Raw genomic sequence first — 21,797 nt, 5'->3', positions numbered from 1 at the left:
ATCTGACCTTCCAACCCAGAGGGTAAACTAGGGCCGTAATTGGAATTAGTCCGGTTTCCTCACGATGTTTTCCTTCACCGAAAAGCGACTGGTAAATATCAAATGATATTTCGTACATAGTTCCGAAAAACTCGTTGGTTCGAGCCGGGGTTCGAACTCGCGACCTCCGGATTGCAAGTCGCACGCTCTTACCGCTAGGCCACCAGCGCTTCCTTTTTGCGAAATATCATTGTTATATGTAGACAGATATATTGCTTAGACGCCTTAGACATAAGGATTGAAATCAGTCCAAATTTGTGCAGGAATGTAGGTATATATTCAAATTTCGTCAAGTGGACGTAAACTAGAGCTGGACGAAAACTAGCGCAATGACCCTATAAGTTTATATGAAAGGATATTCGTTAACGTTAAAACTAAATGCTAAAAAAATAAATAAATAAAGGTATATTTTGTAATTGAAATACATTATTTTAAACACTGTAATTTGTATTTTGTATTTCAAATACCCGTCACCAAAGTAGTTTGTATTTTGTATTTCAAATACTTTTAAAAATGTATTTTGTAATTTGTATTTCAAATACGTGGAAGCCAGTATTTTGCCCAACCCTGTTTCTGTTGCCGCTATAACAACAAAGTCAACAAACACTAAAAACAGAATAAAATAAAGATTCAGACTCGCACTTGGCCGGTTTTTTATTACTTATTTTAATATTGTACCTACATAAAAATATAATTAGGTACCTAAGTAAGACTAAGTACAGTAGAGTCCTATTAGTACGACTTCGCATATAACAACCAACCGCTTATAGCGACGTACGAGGGGCGTTCAAAATATTCTCGGTATTGATATCTTACGACCTCTTCTAAAATTTCTTTCGTTACTGGCCGCTAAGGTTTATTCATTGACATTAAAAAAAAGTATAATTCGAACCGAGATAGTCTTTTGTTTTTCTGCAATTGCTGAACAAACATGAACATCCTGTGCGAATTGACAATGTTAACTAAATTAGAACATCGATGCGTGATAAAATTCTTGACAAAACAGGGTAAAAATCAAAAAAACCATAAAAGAGGAAATGGATTGTGTTTACCGTGAGTCTGCTCCTTCTTTATCTACCATTCAAAAGTGGTCAAGCGAGTTTAAACGCGGAAGGGAGAGTATTGAAGATGACCCTAGACCTGGCCGGCCTGTAGTAGCTACTTCACAAGAAAATATTGATAAAGTGGAAAAACTTATATTGGAAGATGGTCGAGTGAAGGTAAAATCTATAGCACAAGTAACCAATCTCTCTATTGGTACCGTACATGATATTATACATGACCATCTTAATATGTCAAAAGTAAGTGCAAGATGGGTTCCGCGAATGCTGACTCGGCTTCAAAAAGACATGCGTGTAGCTTGTTGTTCCGATTTTATTGACCTGTGCGGTGAAAATCCTGATGAGGTGCTGCAAAGAATAGTTACTGGAGATGAAACCTGGGTTCATCATTATGACCCAGAGAGTAAACAAGAGTCCATGCAGTGGCACATTAAGGGTTCAGCTCATCCCAAGGAGTTGAAGGTCATCCCTTCAGCTGGCAAGGTCATGGCCACGATATTTTGGGATTGTGAAGGAGTATTAGTAATCGATTATAAAGAAAAAGGTGTAAATATCACAGGACAGTACTACGCTAACATTCTACGTCAATTAAAGGATGTAATTAAAGAAAAGAGGCGAGGAAAGTTAACCAAAGGTATTCTGCTTCTGCATGACAACGCCCCCGTCCATACTGCTCATATTGCCAAGGCAGCTATTGTTGAACGTGGGTTTAAAACTGTTACTCACCCACCGTATAGTCCGGACTTAGCCCCCAGCGACTTCTTTTTGCTCCCCAATCTTAAAAAGGATCTGCGTGGAAATAAATTTTCTGACGATGAAGCATTGAAGGCGGCAGTGGAGGAGCATTTTTACACGAAAGATAAAAAATATTTTTACGAGGGATTAAAAAAAATAATTGATCGATCTTTTAAGTGTATGAACATAGGGGGGGAGTATATTGAAAAATAAAAATATCAAACTTTTCGTACTTGTTTGTTTTCATTCTCATACCGAGAATATTTTGAATACCCCTCGTAAGTATAGGCACTTGTTTGGTTTTAGTACGAGCTACTATGAAAGTACAACCGTTTATTACGACTCCGCTTATAACGACCGATCGCTTTTAACGACAGAAATTGACTCAAAATCCGTCCGTCAAGTCCGGTTACAACGACGAGCGACGTAGTTTTTACTTTTTACAAATAAATAGTTGGTAAGAAGCTAACTCCGTCCCGCGCACCTAACTCCCTCCCCCTTTTGCCTATACGCAGCAAGATGAAATAGTCATGTGACTTTTCGTAATCTTGCAAACTAAATAAAACCCAACTCCCATTATTCAATTGAGCTTAAACTTCACATACATAATTTATGTACATAAGTTAGGTACAATGCAATATTTTGGTAGGTACATACCTTCGAGCTGATCTATGGACACAGGAGATGGACATAGGAACTATGTGATAAAACAACGTCAGCTGGATTAGATCCCCAAGAATTACGACTTTTTATTTTACGGGATTCGAGTAATTTGCGGATGACGAGTGAGTTGACTACGCGTACCTTGAAAAGTGGCTTCTTCTAAACACACAAGTCTCTCCATTTAAGACAAAGTGTTATAATACTAACGTAAATAAATATTTTAAAGGAAATGTTTTTTTTTTCTTTTATTGTCGCAAAGTGTTAATAAATACAAAATGACGTAATTATTTTGTTTAAAAAATATATTAAAATTGGCAGTTCGTTTTGTACGACGTCCGGTTAGTACGACGTAATATCAGCGGTCCCTTGGGCGTCGTTATAACCGGACTCTACTGTACTCGTAGACATCCAACTTGTGTAGTCCATGCAAATAGGATGTGCACTAATCAAACTTTAAGTTTTAACTTCCTTATATAGGTACGTATAGGTGCGCCAACAATCATTAGGTACCATTACCATTCCGTCAGTCATTAGCATTTTACCTAATCAGATACTAATTAGAGTAATTAGTTAATTTTATTAGTTTTTAATTAATTTATTGGTAATTACTTAATTAGGTATTACGCTATCGTAACGTAACATAACAATAACCGGTCAAAAGCGAATACGACTTGCGCCTCGCCGCGGCGGTTCCGTGCCATCTATTTTTTTTTCTGTAGGTAGGTACCTACTTGTTTTTCGATGGCTTCATATATGCATATTTAATTACTGCGACGATCATGCGACGATATTTACCCAATGATTTATAACTCAAGATAGGTTATAGGCGTTCCAAAATTGAAGCACTTAACTTGTGACAAATTGGACAAGTTGCCTTTAGTCGCGGTTGGACAAGCGAGAAATGTGCACGTGCTAACGAGCTCCCGCACACCGAAAGAGAAAGAGACGACCTTATGTTTAACAACGAGTGTGACAAAGATGGATGGATTGAGAAAATTAATGAAAATTGACAGATTTCTTCATAGGCACAGAAATAAATATGGAAGTATTTTTTGTGCTCCTCAAGTATGAGTATAACCTATTTATGATTATATAATATCATTTGTATTTACCTAACTTATATTTCCTTTAACATCCTGCCGTGAACTAACACCCTCGTTTGCAAAATTTTACTTGATCCCCTCGTTGCACAATTCGTACCTTTCGTTATTTATACCTTCCGAAAGCTCCAAGTCCGTCCCGTCGACCCCGCGCCGTGTTCCATTCCCATTCAGACAATCCTTCATTCATTAGTTCATCAGTTCATCACATTCATTCAATTCAGTTCAGTGAGCGCACGGCGATGGCGGCAAGTGGACGTGAGAAAGAATATTGTGCCTTGTGCTCTTTGTTGTATTGTTGTTGTTTCAATGTTTTTATTATTACCAAGTGACAATGTTTGCAGAGAATTATTTCAGTGGAAAGTGTGTTAAGAGTGACAAGTGGTCAGTGGCATTTATGCATGGAATGTAAATTGGATTTTGCATAAAACTTTGTTGCAAGTACAAGTAAGTCAAGTCATTCCGATTAAAGACAACCTTGGCAACTTCGCAGGCGTTCTTTCGCAGAATTAAAGCACTAGAGTCTAAAAAATCAAAACAGTCCGACATAGATATTGATAATACTAATCTGTGTTAAGCCTCGTAAAACCCAAGTGGCAATTTTGGCGCTTTTATTTCCATATGAGTTCAAAACTCGAATTTAATTTGTACTCAAGTACACGGGGACTTACAAGGATATATAAATAATTGCCCTAGAGCAGTGGCGTAACTAGGGGGTGGGCTGGGGGGTGCACGTGCCCCGGGCGCCGTCCAAGGGGGGGGCGCCAAAATGGGCAAAAGACCTCCCATAGAAAATGGACCAGCCAAAATGTAGTCCGGAAACACTCAAATTTTTTTTTTCGCGACAGGGGTTGGTCTCATAGTAAAAATTGCTCAGTATAATCCCAAAACCTCCCTGGCAACGGAAATGCAGTTATTTTTTAGCCACCCTGTATATAGGGTGGTCCAAACCTTGACGTCCAAAAATTTTTTTAGAATCCTAGTCGTTGGTTATCAGAATATACCCCATGTATGTTAGCCGATTTTTCGTAGTTTTCCAGTTTAACTTTTAACTTTTGTTAAGAAATTCCGGGGTGAAGCTTTGCGTTGCTTTTATGCCTTCTTATAATTGTTCGTGGTATTTGCACTGATGACATGAAATAGCGATGGGGAGGTGACCCCATAAAATAATAGTAGAAATAACAAAAGAGGATTTTAGTAATGAATTACTAATTTGGAAGCTTTCCACCTCAGTTCCTTTGACCGGCGACTCTAACAAATTATGACTATTAAGTATCACTTTTTTGACCTTTTAAAAAAACGTAGGGTCTAGCAGTTTCTAAAATAACCAAAAGTCCTTGAAATCGCTTGTATTTTTTATTTATTTAGGTAAGGGCAACATCTAAGCTTGACATGCTTGAACGTAAAAGTTTGTCTTTTTTTCCCAACTCAGCCAAGTGAGGATGCTGATTTTTTTTTTAGCAACTGCGCCGTTTGTGAAGGATTATGTTACAAAAAGAAATATTCAAAAAAGTTCAATAGTTTTTTTAATAAATAATTGCTTCACCCCGGAATTTCTCAACAAAAGTTAAAAGTAATAAAAATAAAAATCATAATTCGAAAACTACGAGAAGTCGGCTAACATACATATTCTGATAGCCCACAGCGTGAAGAATTTAAAAAAAATTTTTGGACGGCAAGGTTTGGACCAACCTGTATAACACATGCCGTGCCAACATCGCTCGTTCTGTGATACTAGAATGCCGTGAAAAACCTGTGTCAGGTATTGAGAGCATACTATCCAGAGTTTCGGTGTGGGATCGGGAGAATTTAGTCAAATTCAATCCCACCAAGGCTCAATTTTGCGCGTTTACCACTAAGAAAACCTCATTTTCAAGGCACAAGTGGCACAACCCTTCCCATGTCAGGGAGTATTGGGAGCCACGGTGTTGACATCTCCATCAGTGACGTCCAATAATTTCGTAGCCACCTTGCTGGGTAGGCTGCGCTCGTATCCAAAAAACTCGGTGTGCTCAATAAAGGGAGGCGATACTTTACTCTGGGGCAGACAGATCCATAGCCGTACCCACGGTGGAGCAAGGTGGGGCAGTTGTCCCACAATGGTCTCTGACCATAAGCTAAGAATCTCTGTTTCAACCATACCCTGTTACAACGTCCACACTTCTGCCCCACCCCTTAAAAAATGCTGCGTACGACCATGGACAGATCCCATATAATGAGTTGTCACCTTTGGGCAGGAGCACCTAGATGCCACCTTGGTCCCTTCAAATCAGTCCAAAGGGCCGCTATGAATAGTCTACGATCCCAAACTTACAAGCGATATTGAATCTTCAAGTCTAAGGAGATCTCCAAAAAAGAAGTGTATAAGTTTTAAAATGGTCGGCAACGCGCATGTAACGCCCCTGGAGTGTAGACGTCCATAGGATTAGGTGACCGCTTACCATCAGGTGAGTCGTAAGCTTGTTAGCCACCGATGGACTAATGGCCTCTAAGCTCTAGTTTCCTAGGATAGCGGTGCAATCATATATCTAGCGGCCTTTTCATATACAAAATACGGAAGTCAAAGTCCATACCTACAAATTATTATTATTATAGCTTTATTTGCTCAGTGCTTTAATATCATTTGTTTTTTTATTATATTGGTTGCACTTTTGATTGCACTGATCCCTGCTGGGTAAAAGCCTCCTCAGTACCCTTCCATTTCTCTCTATTTTTTGCTGTTTCCATCCAGTTCTTTCCAGCTATCTGTATGATGTCGCCTGCCCATCCTTTTTTTGGTTTTCCTCGGCCTCTTTTTCCCCTTGGTCCTGGCCATTTTGTTACTCTTAAGGCAGGCCTATGGAACTCTCCGCGCGAGCTCGGTTTTATACCTACGAATCTGTTCCCTTTCACGGTAGAAAAGCAAGCCAGTTGGTTGCCACTTGCCACACGCGCTCACGCACGCACGTCGCGTCGCCGCGCGCTCGTAAGGCTCGTATATGCCAAATTGTATGCGAAAGAAATGTCTTCTTCACGAACAAATAACACAGCTTGTAGTGTAGAAAGTTAGAAACATCAAAATTAATTTAAAAAAAACCGTTTTTGCTCTTCCGATAGATAGGAAAAATATAGTATAGATGATAGACATTCTCAATATAAGTAGTTTATAAAACGGCGTAAACACTGCAGTTACTGCAGGAAGATATGACCTTTTAAAATGTTTCGCAGTCACTTGTCGGAATAAAACGCATAAACGGAATATTATAATAACTAATTGCAACTTATCTTACTCATGTATAGTTATTGTACGCTATGATTTTATATGGCAAGTTCTAATGCAAGTTGGACAATTAAAACTTATATTTTAGGTAGGTATCTTCTATAGTAATCTATAGAATATAATAATATAGTTTAAGTAGGTACCTACTTATTTGTAAAATCATTTCTAAGCGTCGGCAACCCTAGCGTTGTGCCGGCGCGCGCGGTGCGGGAAGCGGCGCGTTGAAGGTCACTCCATTGTATTTTTGTGTAGGTATCAAAACGGTAGGTATTTGCGTTTTCTTTGAGAGATAAGTATCTGTTCGTAAGAACTATTATATAATCTGTGCTTACGGTCCACCTTCCGTCCAAGTATCGGGACAAATGGCCAGCCCATTTCCACTTCAGTTGTAGGGCTTGTTTTAGCGCATCTATAATTTTCGTTCTCTTTCTTATTTCCTCGTTTCTGACTTTTTGTATCTTTCTGAGTTTTAGCATGCTCATCTCCATTGCATGTTGACATGTTGTGATTTTGTTTCGAATTTTGCCTGTGAAGGTCCATGTTTGGCAACCATATGTCAAACTGGGCAATATGCAAGTATCCATAATGACCTTTTTTAGGTTTGGGGGATAGTCTCCTTTTAGTACCTCTTTCTGTGCCCAGTATTTCCGCCACGCACATTTTGATATTTGTTTAGGTTTATTACACATTATAAAATCTATTTCGTTATGCGTTTTACAAATTACAAAGTAGGTATTTTGTATGGAGACGGCCGTTATCGTTAGGTACCTATGTGACGGCACCGCTATCCTAGGAAACCCCTAGTAGCACGGTCGCATTTTTATCGTTTATCACCATGCCTGTCACGTTCTAACAAGTATGTAAGTGCGAAAGTGACGGGCATAGTGATAGTCGATAAATGGAACCGTGCTGAGCCCGGGGGGTTATCGCGAAAACCCAAATTCGTAAATTGCGGGGATCTTTCTCTTTTACTCTTATTCAAACGTAATTAGAGTGACAGAGAAAAATGCCCGCAATTGACGAACTTCGATTTTCGCGATTATAGCCCAGAGCTTGGTTTTTAACCAATACCTACAACTCATCCATATTTAGCATGGCACCGCTATCCTAGGAAAACGGAGCTTTAGTTAGCCACTTATAAACGAAATTCTATTGTTTACAAGATAAAAGGTTGTGAATGTGAATGACGTCCAAGTCAAAGCTATATTACCTACTTGGTCAAGCAGATCTTGTCAGTAGAAAAATGTAGGCGCGAAAGGATATCGTCCCATAGAAAGTTTGAATTTCGCGCCTTTTATTACTGACAAGATTTGCTTGACCAGCTATATTTTCAACTCAACTTAAAAACTTGACCATTTATTAATCTCAACGTGAGGTTGTAACCGGCAGCACAGAATAAATATGTAGTACTAAGCACAGAAGACTCACTCTCTAACAAAACGCGTCTATTACGATACTTACGATCAGCACAGATATGGCCGCTAGGTGGCGACAGCGCCACGCGCGGCTTATGGCTTTCCCCAAAATTGGGGCCGAACGGATGTACTTTTAGCTACCTGTAGCAAAGCGACAAAATCGCGGAGTGAGACGCAGTGAGATGCAGGGGTTCCGCAAGAATTTAGAATAATAAAATAAGCATAATTATTATGCTTATTAATAAAAAAATACACTTCTAAAAACCCTCTTGCGCATGAGAGGAGGCCTGTGCCCAGCAGTGGGACGTATATAGGCTCACATTATTATTATATTATTATACTTCTAAAAACTATTGTTTTATTGTAGGGTTCCATCAAGTATTTCGCTTTCCAAAAGGGTTCCGTTAAAAAAAAAGATTGAGAACCGCTGCTTTAGAGGAGCCATTAAATGTCACGGGTAGTTGTCTTCCCTCAATAAGGGGTATTACCGCAATGTTCTGCCGCCAGAGGGCAACACTAGCACCCATCGTAAACCATAGAGTAACTTATACATACTGTGCCTTAAACTGTTTTTTGTCAGGTTTTCACAGACAATAAAATATCAAAATATGACATCGATACATCGAGGTGGTTTGTTTACAAAGGGCCTACCGGGAAACGCGAAAATCGAAACTCAGCTATCTGCCTCTTTATCGCTCGAAAGAGTTATAAAGAGGTTAGATGACAAAACATAGACTCTCTCTTTTGCGGTGGACCCTCAGATTGTGATGATTGTGGTAGTGGCGCCCCCTACGCAGAGTTTCGCGTAATATTCCCAATTCTACCGACTTTCGTAGTATGTATTATTTACTCTACGAACGCCGCACATTTCACGAGCATAAAGCTGTCTCGCTCACACACCGAAATAGCGTGCGGATTCACCTCTTGCGTATGATCCGTGATGCCACCGCGAATCCGCGATTTAGTGGTTATACTGGGTCAAGCAAGTCTTGTCGGTAGTAAAACGTGGCAAATTTAAAAAATCGCGGGTTAGCAACACTGTTTTCGAATAATGCTAAAACCGCGTGTCATCTGTGGAATGTGGCTCGTGAATGACAGCCATCCACTTAGTAGCGTAGCGTAGTGGGGGCGGGGGGGGAGGGCCCGCCCCCCGCCCCGAGCGGCACTTTTAGGGGGCGGCAAAATTTCAGAATAAATACCAATAATATCGTATAAATATTTGAACTATTTCAGTCGCACTTATTATATTGAAATACGTAAGCTAAGTTAGCTAGTAAGTAAGGGAGTCGCAAAATTTTCATCCGCCCCGAGCGGCCGAGACCCACGCTACGCCACTGCATCCACTGGATCTGGCATGAGGGTTGGGGGGAAATGACCGAACGGGATAGTCTTATGTATCTTTAGCAGCGAAAGCGCTATTATTGTTTGTCCTTGTCACAGTCTCCCTTTTTTTTATTCCCCACCATAAATTAGTATGGATTACGGTGGGCAACAAATAAATTCGACCAATCATAGTGTCGCATTGCGTATGTTTTGTCACTCACGGAGGCACGCGTATACCACTTGTATATAGGATCCTACCTTCTATGCAATGCAGCCATCATGTTTGTTTACATTCTGAATCGTTGTTATTTCAAGAGAAATTTGTGCAATCACCATTAAATACCAATATATTAAATAAGATTGTGCATGAACTTGGTATCCACACGGGACTGATCAAATCAGTCGATTTGATCAGGAAAATAATTGGCCAATTTGCATTCCATAGATAATTACTATGAAAATTGGCATTTATGTGTCCGCACCTGCTGATTCGATCGGAGAATTTCATCAGATTGGCGAAAAATTGTCTTGTCTGGATACCACTTTATCGTAAATATTTGTAAAATTTGAGGTTATGATAATTACCTGTTTTGGTTCGATGTAGGTCGGGTTATCGCCGATAACTTCACACCGGTGTACATTGCTGCTTTTCTTAGCGCAATACTGCTCTTTGAGTGTTACCCTACTTCACTTTCCTGTACATTGCTACTGACATACTTGGTTTGACAGACTATATATATTCTAATTATTCCAAGGCCCCAACGTTCTCGGTTCTCAGTACAAAATTTATCCGTCAAGCCGTAGCCATTTTGGTGGTGGGCAAGCTGTGTATGTGTGCGTTAAAATGTGTATGTGTGAGTTTATTGCACGTTTTTAGGGATGTGGATTGGTCGATTTTAATCATCATGTATATCGATACTCTCTACACAGTGGAACGGAATAGCGATTAATTGAAGCTTCGATATCTTCACTAAAGATAAACAACCTCGAAATGCTAATGGATAATGAATATAGTGCGTCAAGCAAATCTTGTCAATAGCAATGTACTGCAAATTAAAGTAGGGTAACACCATGTAACACTCAAAGAGCAGAATTGCGCTAGGAAAAGCAGCAATGTACTTCGAACAAAACGTGTTTATTTTTCCGCCTTTCATACGTCAGTTCGAGTGAATTATCATAACCTCAAATTTTAGTAATATTTACCGTCAACGAGTATGATTGTACATTGTAGGCACCTTAGCTTTGCTTGAGGTCATGCATAATCTTGGTATTTAATGGCGACAGCAGAAATTTCTCTTGAAATAGAAACGATTCAGAATGTAAACAATAAGATGATGGCTGTCATTCACGATCCACATTCCACAGATAACACACAGATGACACGCGATTTTGGAATTATTCGAACACAGTGTTACTAACCCGCAATTTTTCAAATTTGCCGCCTTTTACTACTGACAAGATTTGGTTGATCCAGTATACTGTATATGTAATAATAAACTCTATTATTGCGAAAAACATATTTTATTTGGTTTTAATGTAACTTTTATATATGTGGCGTTCCATGCCTCCTTTAGGCATGCTCGATATTTATTTAAGTATGGATCCTTGGTTGTTTACGGATGTATAATATACGAGGGGCGTTCAAAATATTCTCGGTATTGATATCTTACAACCTCTTCTAAAATTTCTTTCTTTACTGGCCGCTAAGGTTTATTCATTGACATAAAAAAAAGTATAATTCGAACCGAGATGTTCTTTTGTTTTTCTGCAATTGCTGAACAAACATGAACATCATGTGGGAATTGACAATGTTAACTAAATTAGAACATCGATGCGTGATAAAATTCTTGACAAAACAGGGTAAAAATCAAAAAACCATAAAAGAGGAAATGGATTGTGTTTACCGTGAGTCTGCTCCTTCTTTATCTACCATTCAAAAGTGGTCAAGCGAGTTTAAACGTGGAAGGGAGAGTGTTGAAGACGACCCTAGACCTGGCCGGCCTGTAGTAGCTACTTCACAAGAAAATATTGATAAAGTGGAAAAACTTATATTGGATGATGGTCGAGTGAAGGTAAAATCTATAGCACAAGTAACCAATCTCTCTATTGGTACCGTACATGATATTATCCATGACCATCTTAATATGTCAAAAGTAAGTGCAAGATGGGTTCCGCGAATGCTGACTCGGCTTCAAAAAGACATGCGTGTAGCTTGTTGTTCCGATTTTATTGACCTGTGCGGTTAAAATCCTGATGAGGTGCTGCAAAGAATAGTTACTGGAGATGAAACCTGGGTTCATCATTATGACCCAGAGAGTAAACAAGAGTCCATGCAGTGGCACATTAAGGGTTCAGCTCATCCCAAGAAGTTCAAGGTCATCCCTTCAGCTGGCAAGGTCATGGCCACGTTATTTTGGGATTGTGAAGGAGTATTACTGATCGATTATAAAGAAAAAGGTGTAAATATCACAGGACAGTACTACGCTAACATTCTACGTCAATTAAAGGATGCAATCAAAGAAAAGAGGCGAGGAAAGTTAACCAAAGGTGTTATGCTTCTGCATGACAACGCCCCCGTCCATACTGCTCATATTGCCAAGGCAGCTATTGTTGAATGTGGGTTTGAAACTGTTACTCACCCACCGTATAGTCCGGACTTAGCCCCCAGCGACTTCTTTTTGTTCCCCAATCTTAAAAAGGATCTGCGTGGAAATAAATTTTCCGATGATGAAGCATTGAAGGCGGCAGTGGAGGAGCATTTTTACACCAAAGATAAAAAATATTTTTATGCAGGATTAAAAAAAATAATTGATCGATCTTTTAAGTGTATGAACATAGGGGGGGAGTATATTGAAAAATAAAAATATCAAACTTTTCGTACTTGTTTGTTTTCATTCTCATACCGAGAATATTTTGAACACCCCTCGTACTTAGCTATAACCGCAATCGAACTAGCAAATATGTAGCATGTGTCATTGTAAAAATGTAATATTTAGTTAAATATTAAGAAATATTTAGCAACGTCACAAACACGGTCCGTAAGGATTTTCTATTGAAGTAATTATTATTTTGTAGCAATTTTCAATCCTGATTTTAATTAGCAAAACATGACATGACAATATGAATTTGGCATTTAGGATAGAAAAATAATAAATGCTAAGAGTAAAGAGGTTCACCACAATCACCCGGGCCAATATAATCGAATAAATACTTCGGCGAATTGCGGATTCTGCCGGACCTCCAGGGTTGCTCCGCACCGGTTCATCGCCATCAGGGCTCGGTGGCTCTGTCACTTCTTGCAAAGTTTATACATTTTTTCCCCTGCTGTACCTTATACATTTTGGTTCCCTGTGTTCCCTGTTCGCAGGCCATTTTCGAAAGAGGGCCGTCAGGGCCGGTGTACCATGAATTTCCGCCGTTGATTATGGTAATATTGAACTCACAAATCATACTGGTGGGCTGAATACAGTTACTATGTAAATACAATACGGGCGAAAATTTAAACGGTGGTTAGCATAGGACCTAAGAAGTGTATTGAGGTAAATTTTGCTTAGAAATACATTTAAAAAAATAACCATACAAAATAATTCGGCCCGCAATGTAAAGCAATACAAAAGTTACGAGATACGAGCTTTTTCAAGTAACTGTCAACGCTTGTTGGCCTATAAAAAGCTGGTATCTCGTAATGTCTCGTAATGTTTGCAAAACATTACTGGTCGGCAAATTTTCAAAAAATTATAACGGGGTCATAATTAAGAGGAACTTATAAGTAAAAAACTTCTAAATTAATGATTACATGGATAAATTCTATATCTGGTTTAATTTATCGCCCGTATTGGATTTACCGTCGTGGCCACATGCCTCTGGTTCCTCATTGTAAATCGTACATAAAATGTGTCTGTGTGTGTGAGGCTACGGTGACAGATGGCTTACGCTCCATCTTTAAAAATAATACATCTATGAATTATTCTCTGGTGGTGGCATAATGCGTGACCATGAATCTAGTATTAAACTGGATTGGGCATGAGTGATAGGGATAACTGACAGAACGGGATAATCTTATGTATCTTTCAGTAGGAGTAGCAGCGAAAGCGCTATTATTGTTTGTCCTTGTCACAGTCTCACATTTTTCTTTATTCCCCACCATAAATTAGTATGGATGATTGGTCGAATTTATATGTTTTGTCCCTCACGGAGGCACGCATAGACCATGCACTTCTATAGGATCCTACCTTCTATGTGCGTGACCATCAGCGATGACAATGTCATATGTCTGTATGCGTGACAAACGCGCCAGAGATAGATTCAGCAGGCACTGTCATTTGCTTAGTATGCAAAAATAAAATACCTACCTACCCATTTTGAATAAATGTACGTGCCTGACGTGCCTGATATGTAAAATGATTTATAATCATTAATTGTAGCAGAATTATTACACGTATTTTAGAGTTTACTCCTTTAGAATCGATTTAATATAATATAATTATTAGCACAGCGTCGGTGTCGGTATCTTGCAGTCAAAGTAAATTTTCTTCTTTTTTTATTAAATATTATTTTCATGTGTTTGTTACAGATGATGTCAACATGCAATGACACCCCGGCAATGGAAAATAGTAAGTCATTACAATAATTTTAATTTAAGAGGAAACTGGATGATGACTTTTCTATACCAACATGTAGTCTCCATTTTCCTCTCTGGATATAAACTTTTTGTCCAAACCAAACATTTTTCTGATAGGACCGTCCTTCAAAATGGTCCAAAAGATCTAAAAGATATTCAATAAGTAGGTATTTTTATTTACTTATCATCATCATTCATCATCATGTACAGGCCACATCAATAAAATGATGGTTCAAACAGCGTCCATAAGACTGCTGAACTTCCGCAGATGACTATCGAGTCCAATGACTCCAATGCGATAGCGGCAGCCACGACCGCATAGCTGCCGGCCTAGCCAAGGTGACAATCGCTATCGCTTCGATAACGAAACGCTTTGTGTCTCCCTATCACTCTTCCATATTAGTGCGACAGTGACAGTTAGTCTTACACAAATCGACCTAGCCTGCTGGGCTCTGCCGGGCTAAGCTCAATTAGACTTGTGTTGTGGGTACAGACAATGATATATGTAATAGATAGATCTACATCTATCTATCTTTATGTACATAAATACTAAAATACATAGAAAATGTTTTCTAATCACGATTCATGTGTTCATCACAAATATTTGTTCCTGTAATGGATGTCCATTATAGGAACAAATATTTGTGATGAACACACTATGTAGGTAGGCTATATAGGCCCCGGTCACTAGTGTCACTACCGACTAGACTAGGAGGCCGTTAAATTAAATAATTATTTAATTTCATAATTTAGTTAATTAGGCCGCTAAGAGGATACGGGAGCTGATATTCAAATATTTTAGGTAAATATATCCGTCTCGCTAACGGAAGCGGCTCCTAAAACTAGTGCGATAGGCGATAAGGACAAAGCGAAAAATCCAGCGTAAAAAATCTCGAGGTTTCGTACTCGACTGTTTCCGCCTCCAAACAGTCGACTTCCGATTGAATGGAGAAATGACCACTCCTGTTGCCTCTTAATTCCATTGCAGAACTGAAATAATGTTTTAGGGCAAGCTTGTCGAGCGCAGCTGATGGGATGACCGCTCGGACTAACCGGTATGGTCGCTTTCCCGATTATAGGTACTCGGTTCTTAGATCTCAGAGGGCCTACCGCGAACGCCGACGTTCGCAAATTGCGGGCATTTTTCTCTGTCACTCTAATCACAGCTTAATTGGAGTAACAGACAAAGATGCCCACAATTTGCGAACTTCGGTGTTCGCGGTAGACCATCTGGTTCACACTACGCGGTGCGCGAAACTTGATTCGCTATTTTGTAATTTGTAATACTACGGTTCCTTCGAGTGGTCAAACATTTGCCCTACAGCAATTCATTTATATACTTACGTAGCCGATTTTTTTCAGTCAACTCTATTGCCTAGGTAATAAGGGTGATGACTGGCTGGAGCTACCAAAAGCAAGTGAGTAGTTAGACATCGGCTCTGACTTAAATACCAAATACCTATCTTAGTTCTGCAATGGAATTTCGCTTGGTGCCCATGGAACAAAATTAAGTAGATAAAAATACCTACCTATTTAGTGACCTTTGTTGTCTTTTGGACCAGGTTGGACAGAGGTTAGCAGGCAGTACAAAGTTGCCCATGGTCCTTTATAGGTCTCTCCTAAAGGAACAAGTTGGAACCCGGCGACATGTCGCGGTTGTAGATTACAACTGCAGGTGACATGTCGCGGCGATATTTCTTATTTATGTTTTCCCTTAACCTACACACGATAAAGGCAGACCAAGATAATTCTGCAGCGATTTTTATACAGACGTGCAAAAGTGTTATTTAAACGTCATAGGTAAATTATTTTGATAGGATTAACCCGCCAATAACTGGGATTAGTTGCCAAGCGGACCCCAGGTTCCCATGAGCCGTGGCAAAATACCGGGATAACGCGAGGAAGATGATGATGAGGTATTTTGATAGGAGTTAGACGTTTAAAATAACACTTGCACGTCTGTACTGTACTATAAATATCGCTGCAGAGTTATCTTGGTCTGACTAGGTAGCTTCATGTTTTAGTTTTATTTCTGTTAAAGTTGTAATGTTCGGAAAAGGAATAAATTTATGGTTTTTTTTTTAATTACAGGTACTATTGTTGGCGAACTAGCCGAGTTTGACATTAAGGCTCCCATCAGTGTCACGATTAGTTTTGATGACGATCTCGATGAACCTCTTATAAAAAAAGAAATTGTGTCAGATGATTATCAAGAAGAGGAAACTCAAGAAACCGTTGTATCTAGTTTTTTCCCCATTTTGGAAACAAAACCAGAAATCCAGGCAGAAACGCCTGATCCTTGTTTATCTAGTGAGACACAGTGCAACGATTTCAACGTACAAAATACTCAAGACGCTTCTCAACCTGATAACTTAAACGACGTATTATTTAATGGTGATACATGTAGAAAACGAAAGACAGAACATTTGGAAATGTGCAAACCAAAGCAGTCCAAAATTTTACATGACTCGAATGAAAATAACTGTAACAAGGAAAAGTCCGTAATTCCAACAACTCACACCAAACGTGATAATACTCAATTTGATCCCAACATATTTACCCATGAATCCGAAAAACATAGCACTGTTGCGACCACCCTAGTAGAGTCCAGTCTGAGCAATAAACAGGCTACCTATAAGCAGTTAGATCTCTCTTCATACTTAAACAAATTCTATCCAAGTGAAAAGGACAAAATAGGGTTGGTTATCACAGAGCGTTTAGCGTCGCTTTCCGAAAACATGCTATGTATCATGCAAGCCTTTGTCGCCTATAGACAACAACACATTTCTAAAGAAGAGTTTAGAAAAAAGAAAATGCAATATTTTAATTCATCTCATAAAATGTTGGTAATAATAATGTTACCGGAAGAAAAGAACAAAGATTTTATGTGCACTTTCCTAAATAACACGCTACAACGTGGTCGTAAAAAGTGGGGTCCTTATTTTAAGCCTACACGCCAAGATTATGCTAATCTCTTGCATGAAATGCTTATGTGGGCTAAGATGAGCCAGCAACCAATTCGATCAGCGGATATTTCTGCAAATGCAAATGCAAAGTCTGTACCACAAATCAAAAGTTTTGCTTCAGTTGGATCAGAACTTAATAAACATCCAGCACAAGACAACTTACAGTCTATCAACACACATGGAAATACTGCAGCGGAAAAAATTTGCATATTTTCATCAGGTCCGCCCGAAAGAGCATTAAGTATTGACATCGATCCAACTTTGCAAAAATATTTGCACAATACTTCCCACCATGGCAGTAATGTGACAAATGCAAACGGGCCACAAAATAATAACACCACCCAGTTCCAGACGGCCGTAGCGTGCCTAACTGAATTTGTAGCCAATAGCAGCCAATCTTCAACCATCCCTTCCCAAGCCAATCGTCGTCCACCGGTTATCCAAAAAACGGCCTCGGAAAGCTGTACTCGACCAACTCAACAGGAACAACATCCCGCGCTTTCTTCAAACACTCAGGGTTATACCACGAGTAACATAATGAATTATAGCATTTTAGCACCCGTTCTAAAACAGCAATTAGAAAAGCCACCATTACTTGGATACTCACAACAAGTACATCATCAACCACCTTCATATGACTCACATTTTCAAACACATTTAAAACAGGTGCCGCAAACAACGCTACCTTATGATCAGTCTCAGCGCTTGCGTGCACAGTCCATTCAACAACACCAATTGCCGTCGCAATATAATTCAGCGCAGTATCAGCAATCCCAATATGTACGATCTCAGTCGGGATTGGAGTACGGTCAAACGTGGCAATTAGGCCAATCGCCTTTACCAACGCCGAAATATAACCAATCACGACAAGCCCAAGTGGGTCTATTGCAGCAGGAACAATGTCAACAGCAGCAACAACAACAACAAGATCTGCTGAATGATGATTCAGCAGATAGTTGGCCGACCATGGAAGAGCTCCTTTCTACGGAATCTACGCAACAGGTCCCGTATCAGTCAAGTAATGAGCAAGTAAAATCGTTTGGACAATGGCAATCAAGACAACAAACCCAACCGCCACAAGCGTCTGGAACAGAGTGGCACCAACAAGGGCAGATTTACCAAGGACAGGTTCCTTCACAGATTCAGAAAGGGTCTCCCCGTTCGGTTTCCACCGATAGCGGATTTATAAGCCCATTGAATTTCAACGTGCCTACCGACCCAACCAGACAAGATCCAACGGTAATTGATTTATGCAATTGGTACGGCATAACGTAAGCAGGTAATTAGAAATACGGATAACTACAGACGTTCTTTTGAACGACGTACAGCGTGTTATCTATATCCCATTTGCTCGAGAACTCTCGTACGTAACCATCGCTAATTATAGCACCATTGCAAAATAATGCACTGCATCTGCAACGCGAGAAGAATCCGTCTTTTCTAATTATCCTCTAAAACATTTACAATGCGTTACGTACGTCACTTCCGTCTAATTTTATGTTTCTAGTTCTTCTTTCTGCCTTTACTGATCATTGAACTGTATGCACAGATGCCGACAGTAACTCATGGGCCCGAAACCTCCATGCCTATGATAGTACACGTCACGTCCCTCAGTGACAAAGCCGCCTTCGTAGATATGGGCACATGCGTGGTATGCAAGAAGAGCGCCAAGCAAATGTGCATGGGTTGCATGAAGGTTTACTACTGTAATTATGAATGCCAGGTACGTTACTTTACTTTCATTTACTTACTTAATACTTTGTACGGTTCCGTACCCAAAGGGTAAAAACGGGACCCTATTACTAAGACTCCACTGTCCGTCTGTCCGGCACCACTAGTCACCAGGCTGTATCTCATGAACCGTGATAGATACACAGTTGAAATTTAAAAAAATGATGTATTTCTGTTGCCGCTATAACGACATGTACCTACTAAAAAGTACGGAACCCATATTTATATTTATTATTATTTATGTATGCAAATATATTTCTTAAACAGCAAGAAATTATATAGTTAGCAGTTTATCGGCGACTCCCACGCTACGTCAAATTGTGTTACCCCGACCCCGAACCCGACTGCAGAATGGTAGCGCCATATACAGTTGGTTCCGAGTGAGAGAGGAAATATACTACTGATCTGCAGTCGGGCGATGTGTCGCTGACTTCGAATGGTAATTAATTCATAGAAAATATAGAAATACAGATGTAGTGCATAATTATTTTCTATCGTATTTTCACGGGAACGTACAAACATGTCTTGCTATTTCAGTCAGTCTCGGACGTCTCGGTACATAAAGTTGGCTGAACTTATGGCTGGTTGGCTTTTACGAGAAAAGAAAATACCTACGATGGAAAACAATTATGCACTACATCTGTACACAGAAACCAGTCGGGTCGTCTGCACTCGCGACACGTCGCCGGGTTCCAACTTATACCTTTATTATTGATTGGAAATATTGAAATACTTTGTAATATTATTTATTTGAGACTTTTTGTTTTAAATATTTATGTTTTTTTTTAGACTCTCAACTGGGGTGAGCACGCGCCTTATTGTTCGCAGTAAAACACAAGTACCTACCTACATTAAATAGGTTTTAAAAGCCGGAGAATAAAAAAAAAGAAAAAAGACTGACATATATTATTGATAAAATACTTGCAGTTGTAACTTTAGAATAATAAGAAAATGTTTGTTATTGTGTTCATACATTTGAGCAGCGTTCGCGTAGTTTATAAATCTGATCTTGGTTTTATATCTCTATGAATCACGCACGCACACATAAAAAGTGATAATGTTATTGGTGCTAGCGAGATTTAAATACTAAGAATAATGTCAAAAAATCTGTAAACACGAGTAATTTTGTACATTTATCCGCTTGCTCCTATCTCTATCGCACGTGCATATTTTATATTGCTGTCCGGCTCGCAGGGTCATTGACCGCCAGCATCATGGGCGGGACAGCAATATAATTACTCACGTGCGATAGAGATAGGAACAGACCGGACAATTCATGAAATTCCTTGTGATTAGAGTTCTTACTTTAGTAACTGAAGTTGAAATTCAAATGGCGCTCTTTTGTAAATATGTATTAGATATAATTATTATCCTGCCGAACCACGTTAAAATAGTTATAATTCCCTCGTGCCATTGATAAGGCATGTTAAAATTGTTAAAATGTTTAAAAACGCCTGTGAAACCTAAATTAGAAGAAACATATTTAGTTTGTGTAAGAAACTGAGTGAAAGTTCCGTTATTTTATTTCTTTGAATATTAGCTAGTCATAGTGTTATGTTTAAGATAGGCGAGTAATCATTATAGTATGAACTATCTCAGGTGATTTTTTCGGGATGGGGCTCTAATCTGTTAAACAACAGGTATTGTTTCCTTTATGCAGTGGTTATAGTCTGTCGATTCCGAACTGGCCCCGAACGGCTTATCCTTTGTCTATTGTTAAGTGAAACCGCACGTGCTTCTACTATAAGTAACGGGAACAAGCCCGTTTAAAAAGCAATTCTAATTATATGGTTCAAATTCATGAAAGAACCGAACGCGGGTGTTTTGCATGTTGTAGTTGTGGTTGTTGTTTGCATTCGGAGATATCACGTTTTGTCATCTCCAATATCCAACAACAAGACCACCCTGATTGTTCTCTGAATGAGCTGTCACATGAATTTTATAACCTTAATACTATCACGATAGTTGCATTTTAAACCCGAGCCCCAAAAAATCATCTGAAATAATTCATATTTAAGGCCTGTGCACACCGGCTGCGTGTACATAGACGTGCACGTGCGCGTGCGCTAAAATGTTGGAGACGCGCACGCACACGTCACGCAAGGCGGTGTGTCGTCTCTCATAAGGAACTGTATATTACAACGCGCACGTGCATGTGCACGTCTGCGCACACGCACCCGGTGTGCACAGGCCTTTATACTATACCTACTAGCAAAAGGGTATACTACCTCTACTGAGGTATTGTCGGTATTTAAAGATGAGTCCTCGCCATTTAAGACTGTCGCGAGAAATATATTAAGATTCAATTAGAAATACATATATTTTATTGACTGACAGTCGTAGGTTTTGGCTGAAAACGTACCTGGCGCCGATGCCAAATGAAAATAGGGACTTATCGCGACCTACAGTATCTAAAACTACACATGAGTATAATATGTAGTTGGCTTACTTCTCCATATTTCCACCACCTAACTGTCAAGAACAAGCAAAATCGCGGTTTTGATACTTACCCCACATTACCACACGAATAATTCCAAATACATTTGGAATTGGGATCAAATGAACGATGAAATGTAATTTTTAAACTCTCAGAAGCTTTTCAACCGTGTTATCTTTGAATCAGATTGTTATCTTTTAATTATAATTACAAAACGAGTTTAAGGGGACAATTAAGCTTTGTACTGCATACTGCGAGAAAAGTTATATGTAGATTTTTTTTACAGATATAATAAATGAATATATATAAGTAAACTGTCATTCAATAGAACTTGCTAACTATGTAAACCATAGATGGTAGTATTTCTATAGATGTGGCCTACCGCGTGCCCCCGTAAGGGATAGACATAGATGACGTCACAAACCCGGGGATACCATATAGTTAAAA

General features: G+C 39.3%; 1 protein-coding gene and 1 long non-coding RNA gene across 2 annotated transcripts; both read left to right on the top strand.

Annotated features, from left to right (window-relative positions):
- Window positions 1-3,945: 3,945 nt before the first annotated feature.
- Window positions 3,946-16,678, top strand: LOC134653006 (uncharacterized). The gene is made up of 3 exons (XR_010097231.1): window positions 3,946-4,039; window positions 14,169-14,208; window positions 16,308-16,678. It is a non-coding gene; the product is annotated as an uncharacterized LOC134653006 (long non-coding RNA).
- A 1,432-nt stretch (window positions 16,679-18,110) lies between these two features.
- Window positions 18,111-19,800, top strand: LOC134652915 (uncharacterized). The gene is made up of 3 exons (XM_063508150.1): window positions 18,111-18,421; window positions 18,732-18,905; window positions 19,703-19,800. The coding sequence occupies exons 1-3, from the start codon at window positions 18,149-18,151 to the stop codon at window positions 19,742-19,744; spliced, it is 489 nt and encodes a 162-aa protein (XP_063364220.1). The 5' UTR covers window positions 18,111-18,148; the 3' UTR covers window positions 19,745-19,800.
- The last annotated feature ends 1,997 nt before the right edge of the window (window positions 19,801-21,797 follow it).

Source organism: Cydia amplana, chromosome 12 (assembly GCF_948474715.1).
Source record: "Cydia amplana chromosome 12, ilCydAmpl1.1, whole genome shotgun sequence".
In the NCBI taxonomy this organism is placed as follows: Eukaryota; Metazoa; Arthropoda; class Insecta; order Lepidoptera; family Tortricidae; genus Cydia; species Cydia amplana.
Note: the sequence above shows the minus strand (reverse complement) of the source record. Positions and strands in the feature narration are given on the sequence as shown.